This window comes from Schistocerca nitens, chromosome 1 (genome assembly GCF_023898315.1).
Source record: "Schistocerca nitens isolate TAMUIC-IGC-003100 chromosome 1, iqSchNite1.1, whole genome shotgun sequence".
Lineage (NCBI taxonomy): Eukaryota > Metazoa > Arthropoda > Insecta > Orthoptera > Acrididae > Schistocerca > Schistocerca nitens.
The window spans coordinates 462,342,203-462,366,496 of NC_064614.1; the positions used below are offsets into that span (position 1 = coordinate 462,342,203).

A 24,294-nucleotide genomic window follows, 5' to 3' on the forward strand; every position below is an offset into this window, starting at 1 on the left:
ATTCCTTATTAAATATGTATATAATTTTCATGTTATTGTTTTTCTCCCAATATAGAAATATATCAATTAAGTTCCACCTCCTCCATTTTAAAAATGATAGTTAGGCCGTCCCAAGATAGCGAACTCAAGAGAATCTCATAGTTTCACGTTAATCCTACTGACAGGTGTTTGGTTATTTAATATTGTTACTTAATATTGATTTCTTGTTGTAGGTATTATTTTCAAAGAATTCATGATGAACTGCTATGGATAAGAAATCCGTTTGAAGAGGACAATCTTAAAAAGTAAAAACTGATGGCATCTGCAGAAGACTCCCTGATAGAACTATCGAGTGATTCTTCTTTCAAAACTTTATTTCAAGAATTAAGCCTAATCCCGTTTTGGATCAAATTGAAGGGAGAGTATCCAGTGTTTGCAAACATAGCTTTGAAGAAACTAATGGGTTTCACAAGTACTTACTTATGTGAATGTGCTTTTTCTAGCTTGGTTGTTTTAAAAAAGAAATGTAAAAACAAACTTTGCGGGAAAACGATTTATGACAAAAGCTAACAAGCTTCAATCCAGATATAGAAGGTTTCATTAACACCAAGACTCAACAACACCACAAATTTCATTAAGTTCACCATTTAATTCGAGTGAAATAAAGTTCTTGTAGGCCAAGATATTGCTTCTTTTCTTTCATTATGTTCCTTCACCATTTTCAAAGTTAATATTCAGCAAAGCATTTTTTCGTACAGTACTAAGTTCAGTTTCATATTATGTATAATTTTTACAGTACTATTAACTATTGCATAGTGGTTGTAGTGGTAGAGTAAACATCTGTATATATTGGGGCGCGAAAATGTTTCCAGAGGAATAGTGGGTTGCGTTACAAAAAAGTTTGGGAACCACTGCTGTGGGTATTTTCGCCTGCATCGTTTCATATTTACATAGTCGTCGTCTGTGTCAAAAATGGATGATAAATGTTCCATATTTTAAAACTTTTCGCTTGAAGATTCTTTGAGGCTGGTAGATACTACGAATGAGTTCAAGAGTATAGTAGAAAACACGAAAACTGTTGCAGTCTCATTCAGCGAAAATATTAGTGCAAAAGATTTAACTAATCTGGTAGGATACATGTATGTATAACTTCCTAACTTGAATAGAGTTAAATGATCAGGTAAATGTTATTTGACCTGTAAGAAATCTTTCTAGATTTCAGAATAAAGTATACAAAAAATATAGACTTATGATTAATATTATTGTTATTTAAAAGAAGATAGGCGTTAATATTAAGCACAGGAAAGGCAACAGAGGCTACAGATTGGTGGCGCCCCATATGTGAAATGTAACTTCCAGATTGTGTGCAATCAAATACAGGATTTGATAATGTTGTCTACAGAAGGACGCCACAGACAGTTCGATTGAGATGCATAATTTCTACACAATAGTATCCCATCAAATGTACCTGTAGGGTAGAAGCTGAATTGAATCATAAGTAGGCACATAAATAGAAGCAAGTGTGAAATGTGGTCTGCTTTGTGATACAGTTGGTCTTTACAGTCTCCCCAACAAACTGTCATACCATAGAGATCATGGAGATTAATTTGACCGAAAATTGTGAAAGGTGTTACTGACTAGTTTGCTCTTATATTAACGTCTTTGAATGATTCATTCATTAAAGCAACAATGGGTGTTATACAGAAAAGACCCTTGCTAAGATATTGAACACCTTTGTGCAGCTGCTTTTGCAGTTCTTGGGCATATATAAATCATGTTTCTGTGATGTGATGATTATTAATTATATTAAGAGTATATATGGAAGAGCACAATGCCAACATTTACAATAATCATCCATTATCTTTTTTTATAAACTGTAGGCTGCTGTTGTTGTATCGCACCATAAATGGTTGAGAAACCGTTTCACACATAATTTTGGGTTGTGCAGTCATCTCTAGCACCTGTATGTAATCTCAGAGGGAAGAGGAAGTAACCAGAGGCCTGACACCTTCGCTGTGTTCTTCCTTCTTTTCTTGTTAGTCCAGCTTGCAACTGTCAGTTTTGTTTTCAGAATAAAACTACCTGTTCTCAAACGTGAAAGAATTAGAGTTGCAGATGGTGCTGCTTCAAGAACCAGAGAAGAGAGAAAGAACTGTACTGCTTAAAAAAGGATCCTAAACCTCAAAAATAGGATAACAAAATCAAAATTAATACTAATGAGTTCAGAATATAAATATATTAATCCATATACATTTATTTATTTTCTTTCAATTGCAATAGAGAACTGAAATAATTAAAAAACAGTCTCTTGTTCATGTTGTCTAGTGTAATATACATTCTTTTAATAATCATGCTGGCTGTCCCTTGCCAATACCAATAAAATCTCCAATGGACAGAAGGAAATCACCAGAGACAAAATATATGAGTATGTGTAGGAGCTGGTTCATTGATAGAAGAGTCATTTCTGAAAGAAAGAAAAGAATGACACGAGACAATTCATGGGAAATTTAAAAACATAGCTTGCAGCCACTCATTGTTATGATTATCTAATAACTAAAGATTCATGTCAACTACATGAAAAGTACCTATGTTCTTGTCACACAGAATAGTTACTTTATGATAAATATGAATGTGGTTATGCGTATAATACTAATAATTGAGAAATATAATAGATATCTCCTATAGCTCTCTTTAAAAAAAATAGCTTACCTGTTAATTTTACTACGTTAAACTTTGCTTGAGTAAACAGAAATAATTTACATGTTTTTAGGGGAATAATGCTAGGTGGTGCTCAATTTTGTTGCTCTGAAGCATTCAGTAAAATATGGAAAGTTATTGTCCCAATGGGATATAAGAGTGAACAATATTATCTGCTATAGATTTGGCTGAGTGAACTATGGACATTAGTGTGGTACCAAACTTTTCGTTACATTTAACAATCACAATATGCCACCAATTTCAGAAAAATGGTGCTTCACACAAGTACAATATAAGATATTTCAATTTACGTTACCTTCAAGTAGCTACAGTTTGACATAAAGGAGAACACTGAAAATAACTTTACATTCAAGGAAATTTAAAAAAATGGTATTCCAGGCACCCCTTCCACATGCTACAGTTATGCAGATAACTAGATTCTTGTTATGTTCTTATAGTATAGAAGTTTTATGATAAATATGGGTGGGATTATGTGGACAATACTGAAAACAGAAACAACATTCTATAGAATGGGAAGCATCGCTTTAAAAAAATAAAATAAAAAACCTTACTTTCCTCTTAATCTTACTGTGTTAAATTTTGCCTGAGTAAGAACAAGTAGTTCACTGCCTTCAGTAAGTAAATTTTTACAGTGCTGTGGTGTTTGCTAAAAAGGCATTTCCAATAAAAGAACAGAGTGGAACAATATTTTCTGCTATTCATGAGATTGGGGCACTACTGTTTTATCAAAACGTTTTGCAACACAAAAATAGATATTTCGTCAAAAACAGGAAAAGCTGGTAATGCAAATTGCACACATAATTGGTGTGGTTTTTCTATTTGGTAAAGTCTATTACGCCACTATCTGTTAAATACAATGAAACAGTCCTTCAAGCTACTGCAGCAATTGTAACACACACCAGATGAACAAGAGTATTTTTGTATGAACCGTCATTTTAATGTTCCTGATTCACATAAATAACACGACGGAATTCACGAGGTACTGAAATCGAATGCATATAACTACAAATAAACAGTATTATTTAACAAACAGAGGGAAAAATGAAATGATAGTATGGCTTGACTGGCCAGGAGGCCTCATTAGGGGAAGCTCGGCCGCCGAGTGCGAGCCTTATTTCAGACGACACCACATTCGGCGACTCGCATGCCGGTGATGAGGATGAAATGATGATAACACAACACCCTGTCCATTGAAGAAGAAAATCTCAAACCTGACCGGGAATCGAACCCGGGCCCGCAGCATTAACATTCAGATAAACAGGCAGACAGAGAAATAATATCGCCTGTCCGTCATATGCTCCAGTTTCTTACGTACAAGATTGACAAGACGAAGTACAGCTTCCTTTGATATGGAAAACTGGATACAAATTCGGAATCAGTGTCGTCACTGTTTCTTTTCCTTCGTCGTTCTCATGAACAGTTCAGCCAAAATCTCGTCATTGCTGGCTGCTTTTTATCTGTCACTATTCCTGCCTTCTTGAAACGTTTTTCCCCAGTTAAGCCCGGTAACCGGCTAAAAATCGCCGCTTATGTTATCTCGAGTTTATTCTCCGGTTTCTCGCGCTATTCCGAGAATAGAGCTTAACCGACTGCTAATCGGAGAATGGCCCGTAGAGCACTGTTTGATTATTTGCATCGATGTTACTTCGCTGTTGAAATGCTCAGTAACCAGAGATATCACCAGTACATGAGTACAATGTTTACGATACGAAGAAAACATGCGGTGTTTAATGTACTGGAGATGTTCAGTTAATTTTATACGTGATTGTGCCATCTACGTTTGAGTATGTTTGTTTCTTTCTGGTTTGTGACAAGTTGTTTTCAATTTCTGCATAGTTATAACCTCTGACACATGTTGTGAGAAACATACGAGTCCTTCAAATGCGGCAAAAGATAATTAAAATGAAACATCTAGTAATCTGGCACATCGTGTGACTTATTTAGCTGTGACAGACGAGAAAAGCAATATATTGTGCATTGTTTTGAGATGTGAGTGGGTCGTAGTTCTAAAATGACGCTAATTCTCATGGGAACTTCAATCAAGATTTGCAAAACACTCAGAAATTTTTGCACTACCAGTTCAAGGAGTTTTGCGAGAAAAATTGTTTTAGATACTCAAAATGACATTACTGCAGGACAACAGATGATTATGACTTTCAGGGAAAAAGTTGAGAACAGAAGAAATGAGGCGAAGAAGAGTGTAATAGTGCAGGTGCAGTCTGAGAAATCTGCAACCGATTTGTATAACTATTGTTCCGAGTATGGCACAATCGAAAGTATGCATCATTATTGTTTGAATGAACAGTCACACTTTATTCTCGTGGAATTTAAAGCAGTGAGTGCAATGGAAAGACTTCTAAATCAGTGTTGCCACTTGAATGAAAGCCACATCATACCAACAAGGACTCCGTTCCTATGGTTTCGTTCAAAGTCGCCTAGAAAGAAGCAAGCAAGAACAGGCGAGTCAGATGTGCCAATACTTAAACATCAATACGGAACCGCAATACCAACAGATAAAGACATTAAAAATTTATTACAAGGAGCAAAATCCTTGTCAGAGCAGATAGATGTGTTGTATAGTGCAACTCACTTAAACGATGTGGGAGAAAGACTGCGGTTTCTAACCGCTCGGCAGATAGAAATAGCTCTCTGTGGACCATTTCCTAACGTCGAAGCTCTTCCTTTTGGATCATCGGTGAATGGGTTTGGAAGAATGGGCTGTGACCTTGATATAGTCTTACAGCTGGACAATGATGACAGTCACGAAAAATGGGAAGATTGTCGTCTGGTGTTCCAAGCCAAAACGTCTTCTCCTAACGGACGTGCATCCACACAACGGCTAATGGAAACTGTAGGTGACATGTGTCAGTTGTTCCTCCCAGGTGTAACGGGAGTTAAACGGATTTTACAAGCGCGAGTGCCAATTGTCAAATTTCAACAAGATCTCACAGGTATTGAGTGTGATTTATCAGCCTCAAATGCATTTGCAGTCCAGATGAGCGAACTGCTTTACATCTTGGGTTCTCACGATGTAAGAGTGCGTCCTCTAGTGTTTGCCGTTCGTGCCTGGGCCCGCTATGTAGGACTGACGAACCCTGTACCAGGCAGATGGATCACAAACTTCTCACTCGTTCTTATGGTGCTGTACTTCCTCCAACAGAGATCGCCTCCAATATTGCCAGCACTTGATAAACTAAGTATGTCTTCCGCTGCATTGAATTTAAACAACTTGGATGCCAGATCTGCTATTGTGGGGTCTGACCATGAAGATATCCCCTCGGAACAGGATAATCGTGTTGAGACTGTAGGAATAATGTTTACAGAATTCCTTGCATTCTATTCTTCATTTGATTTTAACAATTTAGCTATCAATCTTTTAACATCAGCCAACACTATAAAGCCAGAACATTCACCTCTTTACATTGTAAATCCTTTGGAGCCAAACTTAAATGTAAGCAAAAATGTTGGGCCAGAAGAGGTAGAAAAACTCCGTATGGAGCTGAGGAATTCTGCATGGTTGTTAGAATCTGCTGATGTAACACCAACTTCGGACAAAAGTGTTCCTTGGGGCTTATTGACATTTTTCAGAGAAAATCACCACAGTAAAGAACAAAGGTCATTTGCCCCTCCAGTAAGCAAACGTAGGAGAGTGTCCATAAACAAATTATTCTTGGAAGAAACAAGGTAGCGCTAACAAAAATTTTCAGTTGAAAAGTAGTTTTTTTTTTTTAAATAAGAAAACTATTGTGTACGGAATGAGAGATTTAAATTTTTTGCCTTATTCTGTGTGTGGCAATCTGTAAAATTAAAATTGTGAATTGCAATGTAGCTTATTTTTGCTCAAAATTATTGTATATTGCTAATGTTAATAAATTTGATCATGAGTAGGCCTACTGTTATTTTGTAGTCACTTATTGGTGAAAGAGTCATCAGAGTATTATAAATCTTTAGCAGAAATGGACAACAAATTTTTATTTCCTTGTATGTTTGTGCTACTGTTAGCAAGTTATAGTCAGTTGTGGTATTTTTTCTAATTTAAGGTTTATGGACAATTACCTCTTACATTCAGTCAAATTTTTTACAGCTAATTAATCAGAAGTTGTCTAGAAGAAATAAAGGTAACAGTTTATTGTTCCATCAACAACACCTGTACAACCAGTGTCCTGTCCTCAAAATGCTTATTTATATATTTTGTGTGTGTGTGGGGGGGGGGGGGGGGGGGTGTTGTTGATTTTCATCGTGCTACTGTGACAAAGTTCTTGAATGATTAAATAAAGTGTTGACAGGGCATGAACTCTGTTTGGGGATTAAAATTTGCTGTATTTTTGTCAAAGAAACCAACTCAGCATTTGCATTAATTGATGCACAGAAACAGCAGTAACCCTGAATCTTTATGGTTGGACAGGAAAGCTGAACTTTCACATTGTGTACTGTTCATGTATCTGACTGAAACTAACTTATACGACTTTCTCGTGTGAAGTACATGTTAATTTTATAAAATTGTTTTATTTCTGGAACATTTTTGACTATGGAATGATATCAGTTTTGATTATTTTTCATAATATTACTAGTAGAATGTGTGTACTTTTTCTTCACATCTCGGCATGATAGTTCCGTATTGGTTACTAGTGTTTTTAATTGTCAACCCTGATGAGCCAACAACAGTGTGTGTAACATACAGTTCATAGATAAGTGTTGCCATTAGGTGCTTAATATGGTACACAAAGCATAGATATAGTGTCTGCATTGCATATGAGAGGCAGGAGAAATAACTTTTTGCCAGATAGTTGTATTCAGCTAGCAATGTTATCAGTATTGTTTGTGTGCCTAGCTAAACGAGATTGAAAACACTGCTGAACTCATGTATAACAACAGGGCTAGGGCTGTGTGTTTATGTTGTGCATCAAGACACTTGTCCACATGGTTTTGATCATTTAATCTGTATTCAGTTTTAGTCTCATTGCGTAGCATTGGTCAAAAGGAAGTGTGTATTTAATGTTACTGTAATGTGGAACAGGAATTAAAATTTTTGAAATTGTGCAATTACAGTGAAATTGTGTGTGTTTACTGCACACTGTGTGCTGAAGAATTTATGTTGCACATAAAAGAAAGGATTATATTAAAGACCACATGAAAACAGCTAAACACAGGATTACTATTAATGCTACTGCTCCACCAAATATAATAAATTTTACCAAAGCCAAAGATGGGAATAATAGTGATCTGGAGTGTGTTGCTAAAGAGGGTAAAGACATTCAGGGACAAGTGCATCCAGGATGAAATTTAATAATACCAGAGAAGGAAAGTTGCTACTCACCATATAGCGGAGATGCTGAGTCACAATAGGCACAACAAAAAGATTCAGTCAATTATAGCTTTTGGCCATTAAGGCCTTTGTCAGCAGTACACACACGCGCGCGCGCGCAAACGCAATGGCCGAAAGCTATAATTGTGTGAATCTTTTTGTTGTGTCTATCGCGACTCAGCATCTCTGTGAGTAGCAACTTTCCTTCTCTGGTATTGTTGCATACAATTTTTGTAATTCTAGTACCCAGTACTAAGACTTGTGGAGAACAAGTTTTGTTAAAGTTACTCGTAGTAAGTTTCAGGTACTATATTCATAGAATGAAGTTTCCTGGTCTGATTAACAAGTGTATGCACAAGTTGTTAATGAAATTACAAAATATTCCATAGATATTGTTAATCTATTTCCTGAACATACAATGGTGAACTAGGTAGTTCAAAACCAAAGGGTAGGGTGTGGTTCAAGTTCTGAGAAAGTACCAGATACTACTGAAGAGACGCAGAAAGCAATTTTTTTAAGGTGTTCCGAAGGACTGATATTTTGTGTTGCAGTATATCTAAAATGGTTAAGTTTTTGATGTCTTTGCGTGAAACATTCCAATTGAGAGAGTTTTTTTCAATTCTGGGAGCATTTGGCCTACAGAAAGGGATAGACTGTCAGTATCTATTGTTGACCGTCTGGTAAACGATAAAAATTAATTCTGAATTTTCTGGTTGTGAATTTTATGATGTAAATACATTAAACCATTTCTGAAAAGAAGGGTCACGTCTGTTAGAAAATATGACTGTATAAATAAAGTCTAATGCTTCAATAAGCTGTTAAAACTTTTAAGTAATGTAAGTAAAAATGTCATTCCCCCCCACAATAAAAAATGGTAAATGTCCTGGGTTTGACCAAAATAAATATGATGTCTACATCTGCTGAATATTTACTTTAGTCCACTGATAGAAATCAAAGAATAATAGTTATTTATTCTCACTAATTATGAACATTCTTACGTAACAAGTGTTTTCAGACCTTAGAACTGGATGATATGATCATTTGTAGAAGTAGCAACTAATAATATGTCATTGTTCTAATTTGCAGGTTTTCTTTAATTTTCCATGTGCCTGCAAATAGCTTGCCTAAGACCTTTGTCAGAGACGATTGATTTCAACTGCACGTCGAAGTTGCTTTCCTTGAAAATTACTACTTGTAGTGTAGCATGAGATTCCCCGTAATATGTTCCACTATTATCCTCTTAGGCTGATGAAAGATGCTCATGAAAGTTAAAAATGTATGTTAGGTAGTTAGTAGACAGAGAACAGACAGCAGGGCGCGCTTTGTGTTGATACATTTGCAGAGATGACAAATAATTGTGCCCACAGGACATCGGCAAAGTGCAACAGTGATCGAGTGTCTCCAACTGCTGAGAAGGGGTCATTTATGATTTGGCATTACGGCTTGGTGGTTTTTTCGGATGACAGACAGACAGGTGCGCTGTCTACAATGTCAACGCCGAAGAAAATAATTTAAATGTTTTAAGTCTAAACTGTGACTTGATTCAATGCACTCTTTTAGGTGATGTCACAAGATTTACTTCAGACATATTGCTCTAGTTGAGATCTGTTCATCCAACTGTGTAATTATTTTATTTGAGCAACAAAATATCAAAGAGGTCTTCAAAAGACAGTTATGTCATTTCATACTAAGCTGACATAGTTGTGGACTCTCTTACAATCCTCGGTCCTCTGCAAATGACAAAGAAGTCCACACAGTATAATTAGTAGAACTGTGTAGCAGGTCCACAGCTTTAAGGAAATGCAATATGGTGACCAAAGATTAAAGTGAGGTAAAAGTTGAGCATGAGAAGCATTTTGGGTGACAGAGCGCTATGAATTGAAGATTTATTTATAATCCATAATCAGAAACTTTTTTTATTTCACTTCATTCTCTGTCATAGAGGAAATCTTGAATAGAAAATGTAATCAATAACAAGCCAGCAAACAGTCATTGTGTCACTATATAAATATACATATTTTTAAGAGGTGCACCCAACAACTTCTTGTTATTTTATACATTCAATATCTGATTCTTACACTAATTTTACAGTAAATTTACTGCTTAATGTTTTTGCTGCTTACAGTAAAAATAAGTTACTGGGACCTACACTGCCCTAATACAAGGAACAAAAATAATTTTCGTGGGCACTTTGCCTTATGGTCAGATTGAGTTTATGTACTCTGGTGCGAGAGTAATCAATTATCTTCTATCTAAAATAAACAAGAAATGGGAAACCCTAACTTATCTAAAAGAAAATTTAAAAAATACACCTCTGTTGCAACTCCTGCCACAAATTATCTTTTTTTCTAGATTCAAGGATTGGAAAGATCTGTTAACTGCATGGTGCATACTGTGTACTACATAGCAACAGTCATTGTAAAACTACATGAGAAGTAATTATAAATTTTAAACAGGACTATGTATTTACTTATGTTGAAAAACAATTTTTTAAAGAAAAATGAGTGTAATCAAGTATCTATTAAGCTGCCTTACCTTCATGTGTACTCAGCAAACCACTGTCAAGTGCGTAAGTGCATGGCAGTAAGTACTTTCCACTATAATGCATATTAGCTTTCATTCCTCTTCCATTCACATATAATTTCTTCAGCACCTCTGTGTACACTGTAATTAATTTAATCTTGTCTTCGCAGTTGCTACGTGGATGATGTGTTGGAAGTTCTATTACATTCCTAGATTCCTCACTTCATAGTGGTTATTGAAACTTTGTAACCAGGTTTTAACAGAATAGTTGCCATCTATCTTTAAGCACCTGCCACTTCCAGTTTTTCAGCACATCTGTGATGCTGTCCCATGGGTCAGACAATTATGTGCCCATTCATGCCATCCTTATTTGTGTATGTTAGATATCTCCTGTTAGCTCTACTTGGTGTAAGCAACTTGAGCAATAATCTAGGATTGGTTGCATGAGTGTTTTGTATGAAAACTCCTTAGCAGACCGATTGCATTTTCCCAATAATGTACTAATTAACCAAAATCTGTCACGTCCTTCACGTATGACTGAGTGTGTTTGATCTTTCCATTTCATACCCCCCCCCCCCCCCCCGAAAAACTATTACACAGACATAATTGTACAAGTTGAGTCAGTCCAGTAGTGATTTATTGATAATAGGCATATGATACTACATACTGGTATTGTATGAAGTGAACAATTTGCATTCCTGAACGTTTAAAGTGAGTTGTCAATCTTTGTACCACTTTGATATTGTATGAAGCTTTTTCTCAAACAGTACTTCATCTGCAAAAAGATGGAGGTCACTACTTTTAGAATACTACACTTTAATTAAAAAAAAAAAAAAAAAAGAAAAATCTTTGTAATTGGCATTTCAGTGAACTGAGTGTTAGGAGCTGGTTGTCAGTCAATCACAGCTTTTTGTCAGACCTTATGTGCTCCCTGTGTTCTGTGCAATAGGTACTTACAAGGCCTCACCATGCACAGCAGGCTACTGGAGTTGGGAGGGGAAAGAGAGCCAAATATTCAGCTGATGTGGCTACCACTGCCACACTCCCCACTAGTGACAATCATGGTTACAACACTCAGTAACTGTTATCAATCACATGAGTGTTTGGAACGTTGTGACAAGCCTGCAGTTCCACTCCAATGAAGCTGCTGATGGTAGCAGTCATTCGTGTGTGTATGTGGGGGTGGGGTGGGGGGGGGGGGGAGATCCCTTCCCTGGCATTGTTGATATTCCACTAGCATATCTGTCAATCAAAAAGTTATTTTAATCAAAGTATATTACTTGCATGTCAGGTCATGAATAGCAACAATCCTACATATTTCCCTGGGCTATGATTCAAGTTTCTCCTCCTCCTCCTCCTCCTCCTCCTCCTCCTCCTTTTTTTTTTCTTTTGACTACTGTCCATCCAAGATACAACACTGCATCTTCCATACCAAGAAATCCTTAATCCAGTAACAGATCTCATTTGGTACTCCATATAGTCATACATTCCGTTAATAAGTATTGATGTAGTACTGAATCAAATGCTTATTATGAGTTAATAAGTAGCCTACTGCATCTTTTTCAGTGTGTCTCAATCCAGGACTTTCAGAATGTTGTGTGAGTTAGTTTTCTTATTTTAAATGTTTCTGGAGTCAGTGATGGTAAGCTAGAAGATAAACAGCAGATATTTAATATAACTGAGAAAGCAGCAGTTTTCCTCAAAGTAGCTGCTTCCTTTTTAATATGCTTGGTTAAATTTGGTTGACATATGCACAAATAGCATTAAACAATATAGCGAGCATTGATGATTAGAATTCTTCGGGGTGTTGAACCAGGTCATTGTATGAAATACATTAATTATAAACTTAAAACCCATGTTTTGATCTATTACAATGGCCCTCTCCAGGGCAAGACTGGTTTTGGAGGAGGAAAGGTTATTGCAGACAATCGGTGTCAAGACATCATTTGTTTGATATTTTATTGGCCCTAGAATATAATAGGCTACTTATGAAAGAAGGGGGAGAGCAGGAAAGAAGCTTTTCAGTGATTGATGGCAGTGAGAAAATCAGCACAGCTTCTGGTGGACTCATTTTCTTCATGGTGTGTGTGAAAAAGCCGTGACAGTTCTCCTATAGCTGTTTCTGTAGGCTGTTCTATCTGCGCCAGGTGAGGCTTCTGACCCACTACCGTTTATGGTGCATTGAACTGGAATAGCCGGCAGCCAGGACACCGGAAGTTTCTTGACGTCCTCTCTGTTGATGTCAGGCTGCTTAATAATTTCAGTTGCCTCTCATATTTTTGATTGCCGCATCCACGACTCTTTCATTAGCATACGGGCCTCCTGGAACAAGGTACGCTGTCTGCATTCTCGGTCGTGTCCCACTATCGCTGTTTTATTATGCTGTGCTAATCACATGTAGTATTCATGTTCTGCTACTAGTGTGCTACCTGGTCTCCCTGTAGGCAGCCCCGCTGTCACAACATACTCCCGCAGTATTTAGTTTGTTCACTGCATCCTTGGTGGAACCTGTCATGTTGTGGACCCTGTAGCTGCTGCAGAAAATTGATTTCCAACCTCATCAGAGACAGATGTTGCCTAGCCATTCACTGATCCCCTTCACATATGGTAAGTGCACAAGTGGTAGCTTCTCTTTATTGCCCTCTTCTCTTGTTTTATTTTGGTTGACCTTGTCGCCTTTCTTATAATATTGTAGCCATAACTGCTAGTGCAAAACATGTGGTTTAGCTCCCTCAATTCTTCTTTGATGTTAGTGTCACTTATCTGGAAGGCATGGGCAGTCAGCGTGTGCAGAACTGAATACTTCATAGCTGGGTGATGGTGGCTTGCTGTGTGTAGTTACCAACTTGTGTGGGTTGGCTTCTGGTACCTTTTGTGTCCCAGTGTATGATCCGCAGCTCTATACACCTTCACAGCCATAAATGGTAATGCACCACTGTCTTTGGTTCAGTGGTTGAACTTTGTATTCTTATGCAGGTTGTTTAAATGCTGAAGAAAGCTTTCCAATTCCCCCTCCCTCTATGACCAGATAAGAGATTTGTCATCTACATATTGAAGCCAGCAACAGGGGCATAATGGTGCAGAAGGTAGTGCCATTTGTTCAAAAGCTTCCATGAAGATGTCCACAGCGACTGGGGAGGAAAGGGGAGTCCATTGCCACTCCATCTAACTGCTCATAATATTTTCCCTGCCGGATGAAGTACGTTGGTGGTAAGCATAAGTGCACCCAAATGACATAAACAAGGTGGAATGAGCTTCTGTAGGATGCGAATGGTCTCCACTATGGGTATGTTGGTAAAGAGAGACTTGGTATCTAAACCAACCATAATGTCAGTTAACTGTATCTGTTGCTGTTTAATTAGCTGTACAAAATGGGAAGAATCCTTCACATATGAGTCTATTTGCCCCACAAGATGGAGCAATTTTGGTGCCAGATGTTTATGGACCACCTAAGCTCCATAAGGAGGTTACCCACTGAGGCCTGTAGTGAACAGAATGAACTCACCTACCTGTTATGAAGCAAAACATCTAGCATGTAAATTGCCTCATCTTTTGTGATAAACAGACTTGTATGTTGAGGATTCTTCTCACTTTGTACAACTAATTAAGGAACCATGAATACAGTCAAATGACATTATGGTTAGTTCCGATATCAAGTCTCTTTTTACCAACATACCTGTAGAGGAGACCATTCACATCCTACAGGAGAAGATCCTACCTGAAATATGTGATATGGTGCACTTACGCTTATTACCAACGTACTTCATCTGGCGGGGAAAATATTACGAGCAATTAGATGGATTGGCTATGGGCTCCCCTCTCTCCCCAGTTGCTGTGGACATCTTCATGGAGCAAGCAGTCCTAGCTTCTGCACTATATGCCTGTGTTCTTGGCTGTGGTATTTAGGTGACAGATTCATTATCTGGTCACACGGGGAGACAGAATTGGGAAGCTTTCTTCAGCATTTAAATGTATGCATAAGAATATAGAGTTCAACGATGAAACCCAAAACAATGGTGCATTACCATTTATGGATGTGGATGGTACACTGAGACACAAAGTGTACCAGAAGCCAACCCACACAAATTGGTACCTGCATGCAAAGAGCCACCATCACCCAGCTCAGAAGTATTCAGTTCTGCACACACTGACTGCCTGTGACTTCCAGATAAGTGACACTAACAACATCAAAGAAGAATTGATGGAGATAAGCCTCATGTTTTGCACCAGCTGTTATGGCAACATTATAAGAAAGATGACTAAGGCCAACCAAAATAAAACGAGAAGAGGGCAACGAAGAGAAGCTTTTGCTAACACATTTAACATATGTGGAGGGCACCAGTGAACAGCTAGGTAATTGTCCTCCACCAATGAGGTTTGCAACCAATTTTGTGCAGCAGGCACAGGATCCACAACATGATAGTTTCCACAAAGAATGCAGTCAACAAACTAAATACTGCACAGTATATGAACTACATTGTGAGTGTGCAACTGCCTACATAGAGGAGACAGTGGCCGAAACGTCGGACAATTTTATATGTTGACAATGTGGTCAACAGGCCAGAAGAATTTTATTGGCAGTGACAATGGCTGTGGAATCCTATGCTTACCCTTAACCACCCAGATTGTGGACAGCCTGTCTTGTTCTAGGAAGTTTGTGTGCTGACGAAAGAGATGGACATGGCAACGCAAAATTCAAGAGGTGATCGAAATAATTAAGCAGCCACACAACATCAAAAGAGAGGACAGCTACAAACTTCTGATGTCTTAGCTGCCAGCTATCGCAGTCGGATAGGCTGTGAGCTGTCATGGGTCTTAAGCCTCAGCAAGCACGGACGTGACAGCCCAAACAAAGAGCTTTAGGGGGACTATCAGGGCATTTCCATGCACATCAAGAAGAAAATGTGCTCACCAGAAGCCAAGCACTGGTTTGCAAACTGTCACCAGTTACTGAGAAGCTGGCTAGCCCACGAATAGCTTATTTCCTACCCTCCACGTTCTGTAATGACTAGCGTGTTATATTCTAAGGACTATAAATTTTCAAAAACATGAAGTCTTGACACACATTGTCTGGATTAAATGGATCCACTTTTCTTCCTCCAAAACCAGTCTTGCCCTGGTGAAGGTCATTCTAATACAGTCGAAACACGGATTTTTATTTATAATTAAAGTTTTTTATACAATGACATGGTACAACATCCAAAAGAAATTGAATCATCCTGGCACTGCCTGTGGAAGCTACATACATGGTAATTGTTATACATGTATGGGATATCATATTTTGATCATGAAATTTTCTCAGTTGTTAACTCGAGAAAACTTCATCACATATTATACAGTGTAGAGATCAAGTTCGCACGATTTGCTTGTCTTTTGTTAAGTTATACTTTGATTCTTATCACAACCCTCAGGACTTTCCTTATTGGTTGGTTTTACAGAACAAGATGAATGATAGATAACATTGTTAGTAAACATAGTCTGTGTAACTCACAAACTAAACTGAATTGAAAGATGCCTAAAATGATGAAAAATTACTATATATATGTGTAGTTGGAAACTAATAAAGAAAACCCATCATAACCCTCGCAATACCGGGGGTGTGGGGTGAAAATATTGTAATATTAGTCAGTATCATGATATTTTAAAAATTTGAAAAAAATATTTATTGTTTTTAATAAATTCTTCTCCCCGTTTCCATACACATTTAAAATTTTTCAGCTAAGCTTAACCCAAAAATTAAGTCTCACTAGTAGGTGTCACTTTCCACAGTGGAAATCTTATTCAGTATTTCCAGGTTCAGGGCCTTAGTTACACACCAATGTCTCTCTGAAAAGTATGTTGAGAGTAAAAGTCAACAACAGTGAACCAAAAATATTGCTTTTTCAAATTTTTTTGTGGTGGGCATAAAGTCAGTAGTACACATTACTGAAAGTGCAGAAGGTATTTTCAGGTTCTGGGCCATGATTACACATCAGCATGTTGTTAATATAATTCAGCAACAACTAACATTTCTTTTTTTAATATTCGAAGGTGGGCACAAAGTACCTCACCCTGGGTGAAGCACTTTCCGGAAAATGCCTTGGTGTTGCTAGGGTGCAACTGTTGCCTTCATAACCCATTGTTGGAAGAAGTGAAGCAGCAGCTAATGTTAGGCATTTCTTCAAAACAAAAATTATCCTCAATATCAACACCTGTAATCAAATACAAGTTGAGATTTTTTCATTGTTGTTGTTGTGGTCTTCAGTCCTGAGACTGGTTTGATGCAGCTATCAATGCTACTCTATCCTGTACAAGCTTCTTCATCTCCCAATACCTACTGCTACCTACATCCTTCTGAATCTGCTTAGTGTATTCATCTCTTGGTCTCCCTCTATGATTTTTACCCTCCGTACTGCCTGCCCTCCAATACTAAATTGGTGATCCCTTTATGCCTCAGAACATGTCCTACCAAGCGATCCCTTCTTCTAGTCTTCTTTTGTCATAGATGCTATTAATTCCTGCTTCATTATGATTGAGGAAATACCAAAAATCTCTGTCATTAGCTTGTAATGGGTCTCATTGAAAAGCAAGATAAAAATGTGCCAAGCCACCATTATTCAAAATGTTAGTCAATCAAGTCTGTTGCAAAATTCCACAGTACTAAAGCCCTCATGTCTTGAAGTATGTTGTTGTTGTTGTGGTCTTCAGTCCTGAGACTGGTTTGATGCAGCTCTCCATGCTACTCTATCCTGTGCAAGCTTCTTCATCTCCCAGTACCTACTGCAACCTACATCCTTCTGAATCTGCTTAGTGTATTGATCTCTTGGTCTCCCTCTACGATTTTTTCCCTCCACGCTGCCCTCCAATGCTAAATTTGTGATCCCTTGATGCCTCAAAACATGTCCACCAACCGATCCCTTCTTCTAGTCAAGTTGTGCCACAAACTCCTCTTCTCCCCAATCCTATTCAATACCTCCTCATTAGTTACGTGATCTACCCACCTTATTTTCAGCATTCTTCTGCAGCACCACATTTCGAATGCTTCTATTCTCTTCTTGTCCAAACTGGTTATCGTCCATGTTTCACTTCCATACATGGCTACACTCCATACAAATACTTTCAGAAACGACTTCCTGACACTTAAATCTATACTCGATGTTAACAAATTTCTCTTCTTCAGAAATGCTTTCCTTGCCATTGCCAGTCTACATTTTATATCCTCTCTACTTCGACCATCATCAGTTATTTTACTCCCTAAATAGCAAAACTCCTTTACTACTTTAAGTGTCTCATTTCCTAGTCTAATCCCTTCAGCATCACCCGATTTAATTTGACTACATTCCATTATCCTCGTTTTACTTTTGTTGATGTTCATCTTATATCCTCCTTTCAAGACACTGTCCATTCCGTTCAACTGCTCTTCCAAGTCCTTTGCTGTCTCTGACAGAATTACAATGTCATCGGCGAACCTCAAAGTTTTTACTTCTTCTCCATGAATTTTAATACCTACTCCGAATTTTTCTTTTGTTTCCTTTACTGCTTGCTCAATACACAGATTGAATAACATCGGGGAGAGGCTACAACCCTGTCTCACTCCTTTCCCAACCACTGCTTCCCTTTCATGCCCCTCGACTCCTATAACTGCCATCTGGTTTCTGTACGAATTGTAAATAGCCTTTCGCTCCTTGTATTTTACCCATGCCACGTTCAGAATTTGAAAGAGAGTATTCCAGTTAACATTGTCAAAAGCTTTCTCTAAGTCTACAAATGCTAGAAACGTAGGTTTGCCTTTTCTTAATCTTTCTTCTAAGATAAGTCGTAAGGTTAGTATTGCCTCACGTGTTCCAACATTTCTACGGAATCCAAACTGATCTTCCCCGAGGTCCGCTTCTACCAGTTTTTCCATTCGTCTGTAAAGAATTCGCGTTAGTATTTTGCAGCTGTGACTTATTAAACTGATAGTTCAGTAATTTTCACATCTGTCAACACCTGCTTTCTTTAGGATTGGAATTATTATATTCTTCTTGAAGTCTGTGGGTATTTCGCCTGTCTCATACATCTCGCTCACCAGACGATAGAGTTTTGTCATGACTGGTTCTCCCAAGGCCATCAGTAGTTCTAATGGAATGTTGTCTACTCCCGGGGCCTTGTTTCGACTCAGGTCTTTCAGTGCTCTGTCAAACTCTTCACTCAGTATCTTATCTCCCATTTCAGCTTCATTGACATCCTCTTCCATTTCCATAATATTGTCCTCAAGTACATCGCCCTTGTATAAACCCTCTATATACTCCTTCCACCTTTCTGCCTTCCTTTCTTTGCTTAGAACTGGGTTGCCATCTGAGCTCTTGATATTCATACAAGTGGTTCTCTTTTCTCCAAAGGTCTCTTTAATTTTCCTGTAGGCAGTATCTATCTTACCCCTAGTGAGACAAGCCTCTACATCCTTACATTTGTCCTCTAGCCATCCCTGCTTAGCCATTTTGCACTTCCTGTCGATCTCATTTTTGAGACGTTTGTATTCCTTTTTGCCTGCTTCATTTACTGCATTTTTATATTTTCTCCTTTCATCAATTAAATTCAATATCTCTTCTGTTAACCAAGGATTTCTATTATCCCTCGTCTTTTTACCTACTTGATCCTCTGCAGCCTTCACTACTTCGTCCCTCAGAGCTACCCATTCTTCTTCTACTGTATTTCTTTCCCCCATTCCTGTCAATTGTTCCCTTATGCTCTCCCTGAAACTCTCTACAACCTCTGGTACTTTCAGTTTATCCAGGTCCCATCTCCTTAAATTCCCACCTTTTTGCAGTTTCTTCAGTTTCAATCTGCAGTTCACAACCAATAGATTGTGATCAGAATCCACATCTGCCCCTGGAAATGTCTTACAATGTAAAACCTGGTTCCTAAATCTCTGTCTTACCATTATATAATCTATCTGATACCTTTTAGCATCTCCAAGATTCTTCCAGGTATACAACCTTCTTTTATGATTCTTGAACCAAGTGTTAGCTATGATTAGGTTATGCTCTGTGCAAAATTCTACAAGGCGGCTTCCTCTTTCATTTCTTCCCCCCAATCCATATTCACCTACTATGTTTCCTTCTCTCCCTTTTCCTACTGACGAATTCCAGTCACCCATGACTATTAAATTTTCATCTCCCTTCACTACCTGAATAATTTCTTTTATCTCGTCATACATTTCATCAATTTCTTCATCATCTGCAGAGCTAGTTGGCATATAAACTTGTACTACTGTAGTAGGCATGGGCTTTGTGTCTATCTTGGCCACAATAATGCGTTCACTATGCTGTTTGTAGTAGCTAACCCGAACTCCAATTTTTTTATTCATTATTAAACCTACTCCTGCATTACCCCTATATGATTTTGTATTTATAACCCTGTAATCACCTGACCAAAAGTCTTGTTCCTCCTGCCACCGAACTTCACTAATTCCCACTATATCTAACTTTAACCTATCCATTTCCCTTTTTATATTTTCTAACCTACCTGCCCGATTAAGGGATCTGATATTCCACGCTCCGATCCGTAGGACGCCAGTTTTCTTTCTCCTGATAACGACGTCCTCCTGAGTAGTCCCTGCCCGGAGATCCGAATGGGGGACTATTTTACCTCCGGAATATTGTACCCAAGAGGACGCCATCATCATTTAATCATACTGTAAAGCTGCATGTCCTCGGGAAAAATTACGACTGTAGTTTCCCCTTGCTTTCAGCCGTTCGCAGTACCAGCACAGCAAGGCCGTTTTGGTTAATGTTACAAGGCCAGATCAGTCAATCATCCAGACTGTTGCCCCTGCAACTACTGAAAAGGCTGCTGCCCCTCTTCAGGAACCACATGTTTGTCTGGCCTCTCAACAGATACCCCTCCGTTGTGGTTGCACCTACAGTACGGCCATCTGTATCGCTGAGGCACGCAAGCCTCCCCACCAACGGCAAGGTCCATGGTTCATGGGGGAAGTTGAAGTATGTATATACAAATAATACCTTTAGCAAAAATTATTTTCAGTGATGCACATAAGATGTTCTTGACAAGCTGTCTCCAGATGCTGTAGTGGTTAAAATAAAGGTATACATTATCGTCTTCCAATAAATATAACCAAATTTGCGAGTGCAGGTGATGATTGTGTGAGCAATCTGCAGAATATTACTTTGTGTCCAATTATTAGAGCAATGCACAGTAGCAAGGGACAGTGTATCATGTGTCACACCAGCCAATATCATTCTGACACATCTATCTGTAGCAAGTACAGTGTGTTGACTAAGTTGGCCAATTGTGCTAGGCGGGATTGCTAGGAGTAGAGGAAGTAAGTGCCCTCCTCCCCACATAGACCACCATGGAGTGAGAAGCTATGTAGAGGTGTCAAGCCCCCCAGGGTAGGCATGTTAACTATTGTTTTGTACTTCTACAAAAGCAGAAGTCACTTAACGGAGTAAAACTCGCTTGAATGTTGTTCTTAATCAAAACTGAACTCATGTATTGATATGTCTAATAAAGATCCTAACTGCAGCAGTTATGTACATTTAACACAAGGAAAGGAAACAGTAAGAAAAAGAGTGAAGTAGAACACAGTGATGCACTAGACTAAAATGATAACCTTGAACAATGTCGTCACCAAAGTAACATTGGCTGCAGCCAAAAACAGATGACTACCCTGCCGAAGCCTTCTGACTTCTGCTGATTTAGGACTAGGGAAATCATCAACCCACTTACTGTTAACACACTGTATTGTGTTAACAATTGACAAATTTTCTGAGTACATAAATTTTTCTAGAAAGAATCAGAAGCAGAAACAGTATCACATGTGGAATGTAACTTAGTACTGTGTCACCAGTGGACAGAACAGAAGGTGTATGTGGTAAGGGACAGTATGAATACTAGTGGCATTGCAAAGTAGTCTATGTATCTGTGCAGAGCACATCATCCACCTGTTTTATAGTTTGCATACTGCTCAATAGCTCAAACTCTGTGATTGGCAGAGTGCAGTGGCAGAGAGCAGTGAGCTTGTGTGCAGCAAGACATAACTAATAGGACTTTGCATGTAACCATGAAACAGCCAACAAAGCAGACATGCTGCTTGAGAATGAACTATAATTGGCTGGCAGCTGGACCCTCTGATTCAAATTGCTGAAATGTCAATCACAAACTTGCTTTAGTTGTGATGCAAGAAAAAAAAGTTTTATAAGAAACACATCAATTATAAAATGGAGAAAGAGCCACACATTCCCAAACCTTATAAAATCACACAAAGGAAAAGATTACAAGTTTTCTGGAAAAGATTTCTAATCTTAGCAACAAATCAAATTTTGAAACTTCCGGGCAGATTAAAACTGTGTGCCGGACCGAGACTCGAACTCGGGACCTTTGCCTTTCGCGGGCAAGTGCTCTACCAACTGAGCTACCCAAGCAGGACTCACACCCCATCCTCACAGCTTTACTTCTGCCAGTACCTCGTCTCCTACCTTCCAAACTTTACAGAAGCTCTCCTGCGAACCTTGCAGTACTAGCACTCCTGGAAGAAAGGATATTGCGGAGACATGGCGTAGCCACAGCCTGGGGGAAGTTTCCAGAATGTGATTTTCACTCTTCAGCGGAGTGTGCGCTGATATGAAACTTCCTGGCAGATTAAAACTGTGTGCCGGACCAAGACTCGAACTCGGACCTTTGCCTTTCGCCGGCAAGTGCAGGAGAGCGTCTGTAAAGTTTGGAACGAAGGAGACGAGGTACTGGCAGAAGTAAAGCTGTGAAGACTGGGCATGAGTTGTGCTTGGGTAGCTCAGTTGGTAGAGCACTTGGCCACGAAAGGCAAAGTTTTCGAGTTCGAGTTGCGGTCTGGCACACAGTTTTAATCTACCAGGAAGTTTCATATCAGCGCACACTCCACTGCAGAGTGAAAATCTCATTTTGGAAAGCAAACATTATTTTCAAGAAAGTATTATTCACATTTTTGAAACATCACTAATTAGGAAATGACTAAAACATGCGGTTGCAGTAACAGGTCTCACAAATAAATTTAATTTCTTAGTATATTTAAATTTTTTGAAGGTGACTGCTATTTTGGTGTTTAGTCTGAAGAGTGCAGCTCTTTATAGCTAGTCTATTCTGTGCAAGTCTCTTTGTCTCTGAATAACAACTGCAACCTACATTTGTTTGAAAATGGTTGCCCTATTCAATATTTGGTCTTCCACTACAATTTTTACCTTGTTCCATCCAACCCCCCCCCCCCCTCCCTCCTCCTTCTATTACCTAACTGATAATTCCTTGATGCCTCAGAATGTATCCCTTCTTTCAGTCAAGTTTTGCCAAAAATTCCTTTTTTCTTCAACTCAATTCAGTACCTCCTCATTAGTCATTTGAACTGCCCATCTAATTTTAAATTCTGTAGCGCGTGTTGAAAGCTTCTTTTCTCTTCTTATCTAAAACACTTGTCATCCATGTTTCACTTCCTTACAAGGCTACATTCCACACAAATACTGTCAGAAAAGACTTCCCAGGACTTAAATTTATATTCTATATTCTCTCTCTCTCTCTCTCTCTCTCTCTCTCTCTCTCTCGCTCGCTTCCTCGCTCTCTGTCTCCAGTCCTACACAAGGGTGTAATGCCATCATGTGGTAAGCCCTTTGATGACCTTCCTACAGGCAGCTCTGTCTTGGGCATGGTGACTTGTTTGTTCCGAACCCATCCTGGTCAGGCTCTTAATCTGGTCTATTCACCACAATGGTGTTCATCCCGTAGCTCCTTAGCCATTGACTTTTACCTTTATGATTATTCTTTCCATTGTTTCTTGCCTTCTGACAATGTGACCAAATTACTTGAACCGATTTTGGTTGCCAAGAGTCAATAGTATTGTTCTGATGCCAGGCTGCCCAGTTCTGTGTACTATTTGTGGTACTCAAAGTAATCTTCTATAAAACCAGGTTTCCAGAGATTCAATCTTGCGATGATTCACCGTCTTCATCATACAAGTTTCTGCTGCATAGGTCACAATAGGGAAGGTTAGAGTTTGTACATGGGTGAACTATGCCTTGTCAGTGATGGAGATGTCCTTCCAGATGTGAGCATGTTTTGCAACTGAAATGCACTTATGGAACACAATCTCCAGTATCAGTGACAACAGATTCTAAATACTCCAAGTGAATGTGACAAAAACTTTAGCAAATTCCTCTTATGCAGAACCACTTTTCCTGCTATTGCCAGTTTCGTAAAGGTAGCTGCAATAAATGTTTGTAGAGATTAAGAACGTGTGCTTTCCACAAAATATTGTAATTTTCCCATGTTCTCAAAAAATATGATGTCTTCTGGTTTACTGGTTGTGCCACCATTGTTAGTTAGATGAAAGTCAGTATGAACAAAATTATGTGAAAGTAAATTGATGCACTGTAGTTTATTACAGTAAGAGTTAGTCTGTGAGCTGGCAACCAGTAGTTTGTTCACCTTAAAAGATGATTTACTATGTTATTTAGTTCATGACCCTATTCTATACCAATTATGGTCATACCACCTGCTAACAGAACTGCTTTATTGAGGTATCTTCTGGGAAGGCGCCATACAGATGTGTAGTAGTTAAACTGTGTCTGTGGCTGGTCGCTGCAATGAATTAGAAGCTGACGGTGCATTTCCCGGATAATGTAATATGCAATACCTCCTAAGTTCCGGCCATATCTGGATACATTTTCATCTGTAAATTGTGTTATCTATGACTGTGGATGTTCACAGAGTTTCCCATTTGTTGGGCGAAATTTTGCTGTAAATATAATTTTTTGTTTATGTGT

At 38.5% G+C, this 24,294-nt stretch overlaps 1 protein-coding gene across 1 annotated transcript; it reads left to right on the forward strand.

The window, feature by feature from the left end:
• Nucleotides 1-4,393: 4,393 nt before the first annotated feature.
• Nucleotides 4,394-8,827, forward strand: LOC126251821 (poly(A) RNA polymerase, mitochondrial-like). The gene has a single exon (XM_049952484.1). The coding sequence runs from the start codon at nucleotides 4,709-4,711 to the stop codon at nucleotides 6,383-6,385; it is 1,677 nt and encodes a 558-aa protein (XP_049808441.1). The 5' UTR covers nucleotides 4,394-4,708; the 3' UTR covers nucleotides 6,386-8,827.
• The last annotated feature ends 15,467 nt before the right edge of the window (nucleotides 8,828-24,294 follow it).

Excerpts from the sequence above, each read along its gene's own strand:
- LOC126251821 (XM_049952484.1), top strand. The coding sequence starts at position 4,709 with ATGACGCTAATTCTCATGGGAACTTCAATCAAGATTTGCAAAACACTC.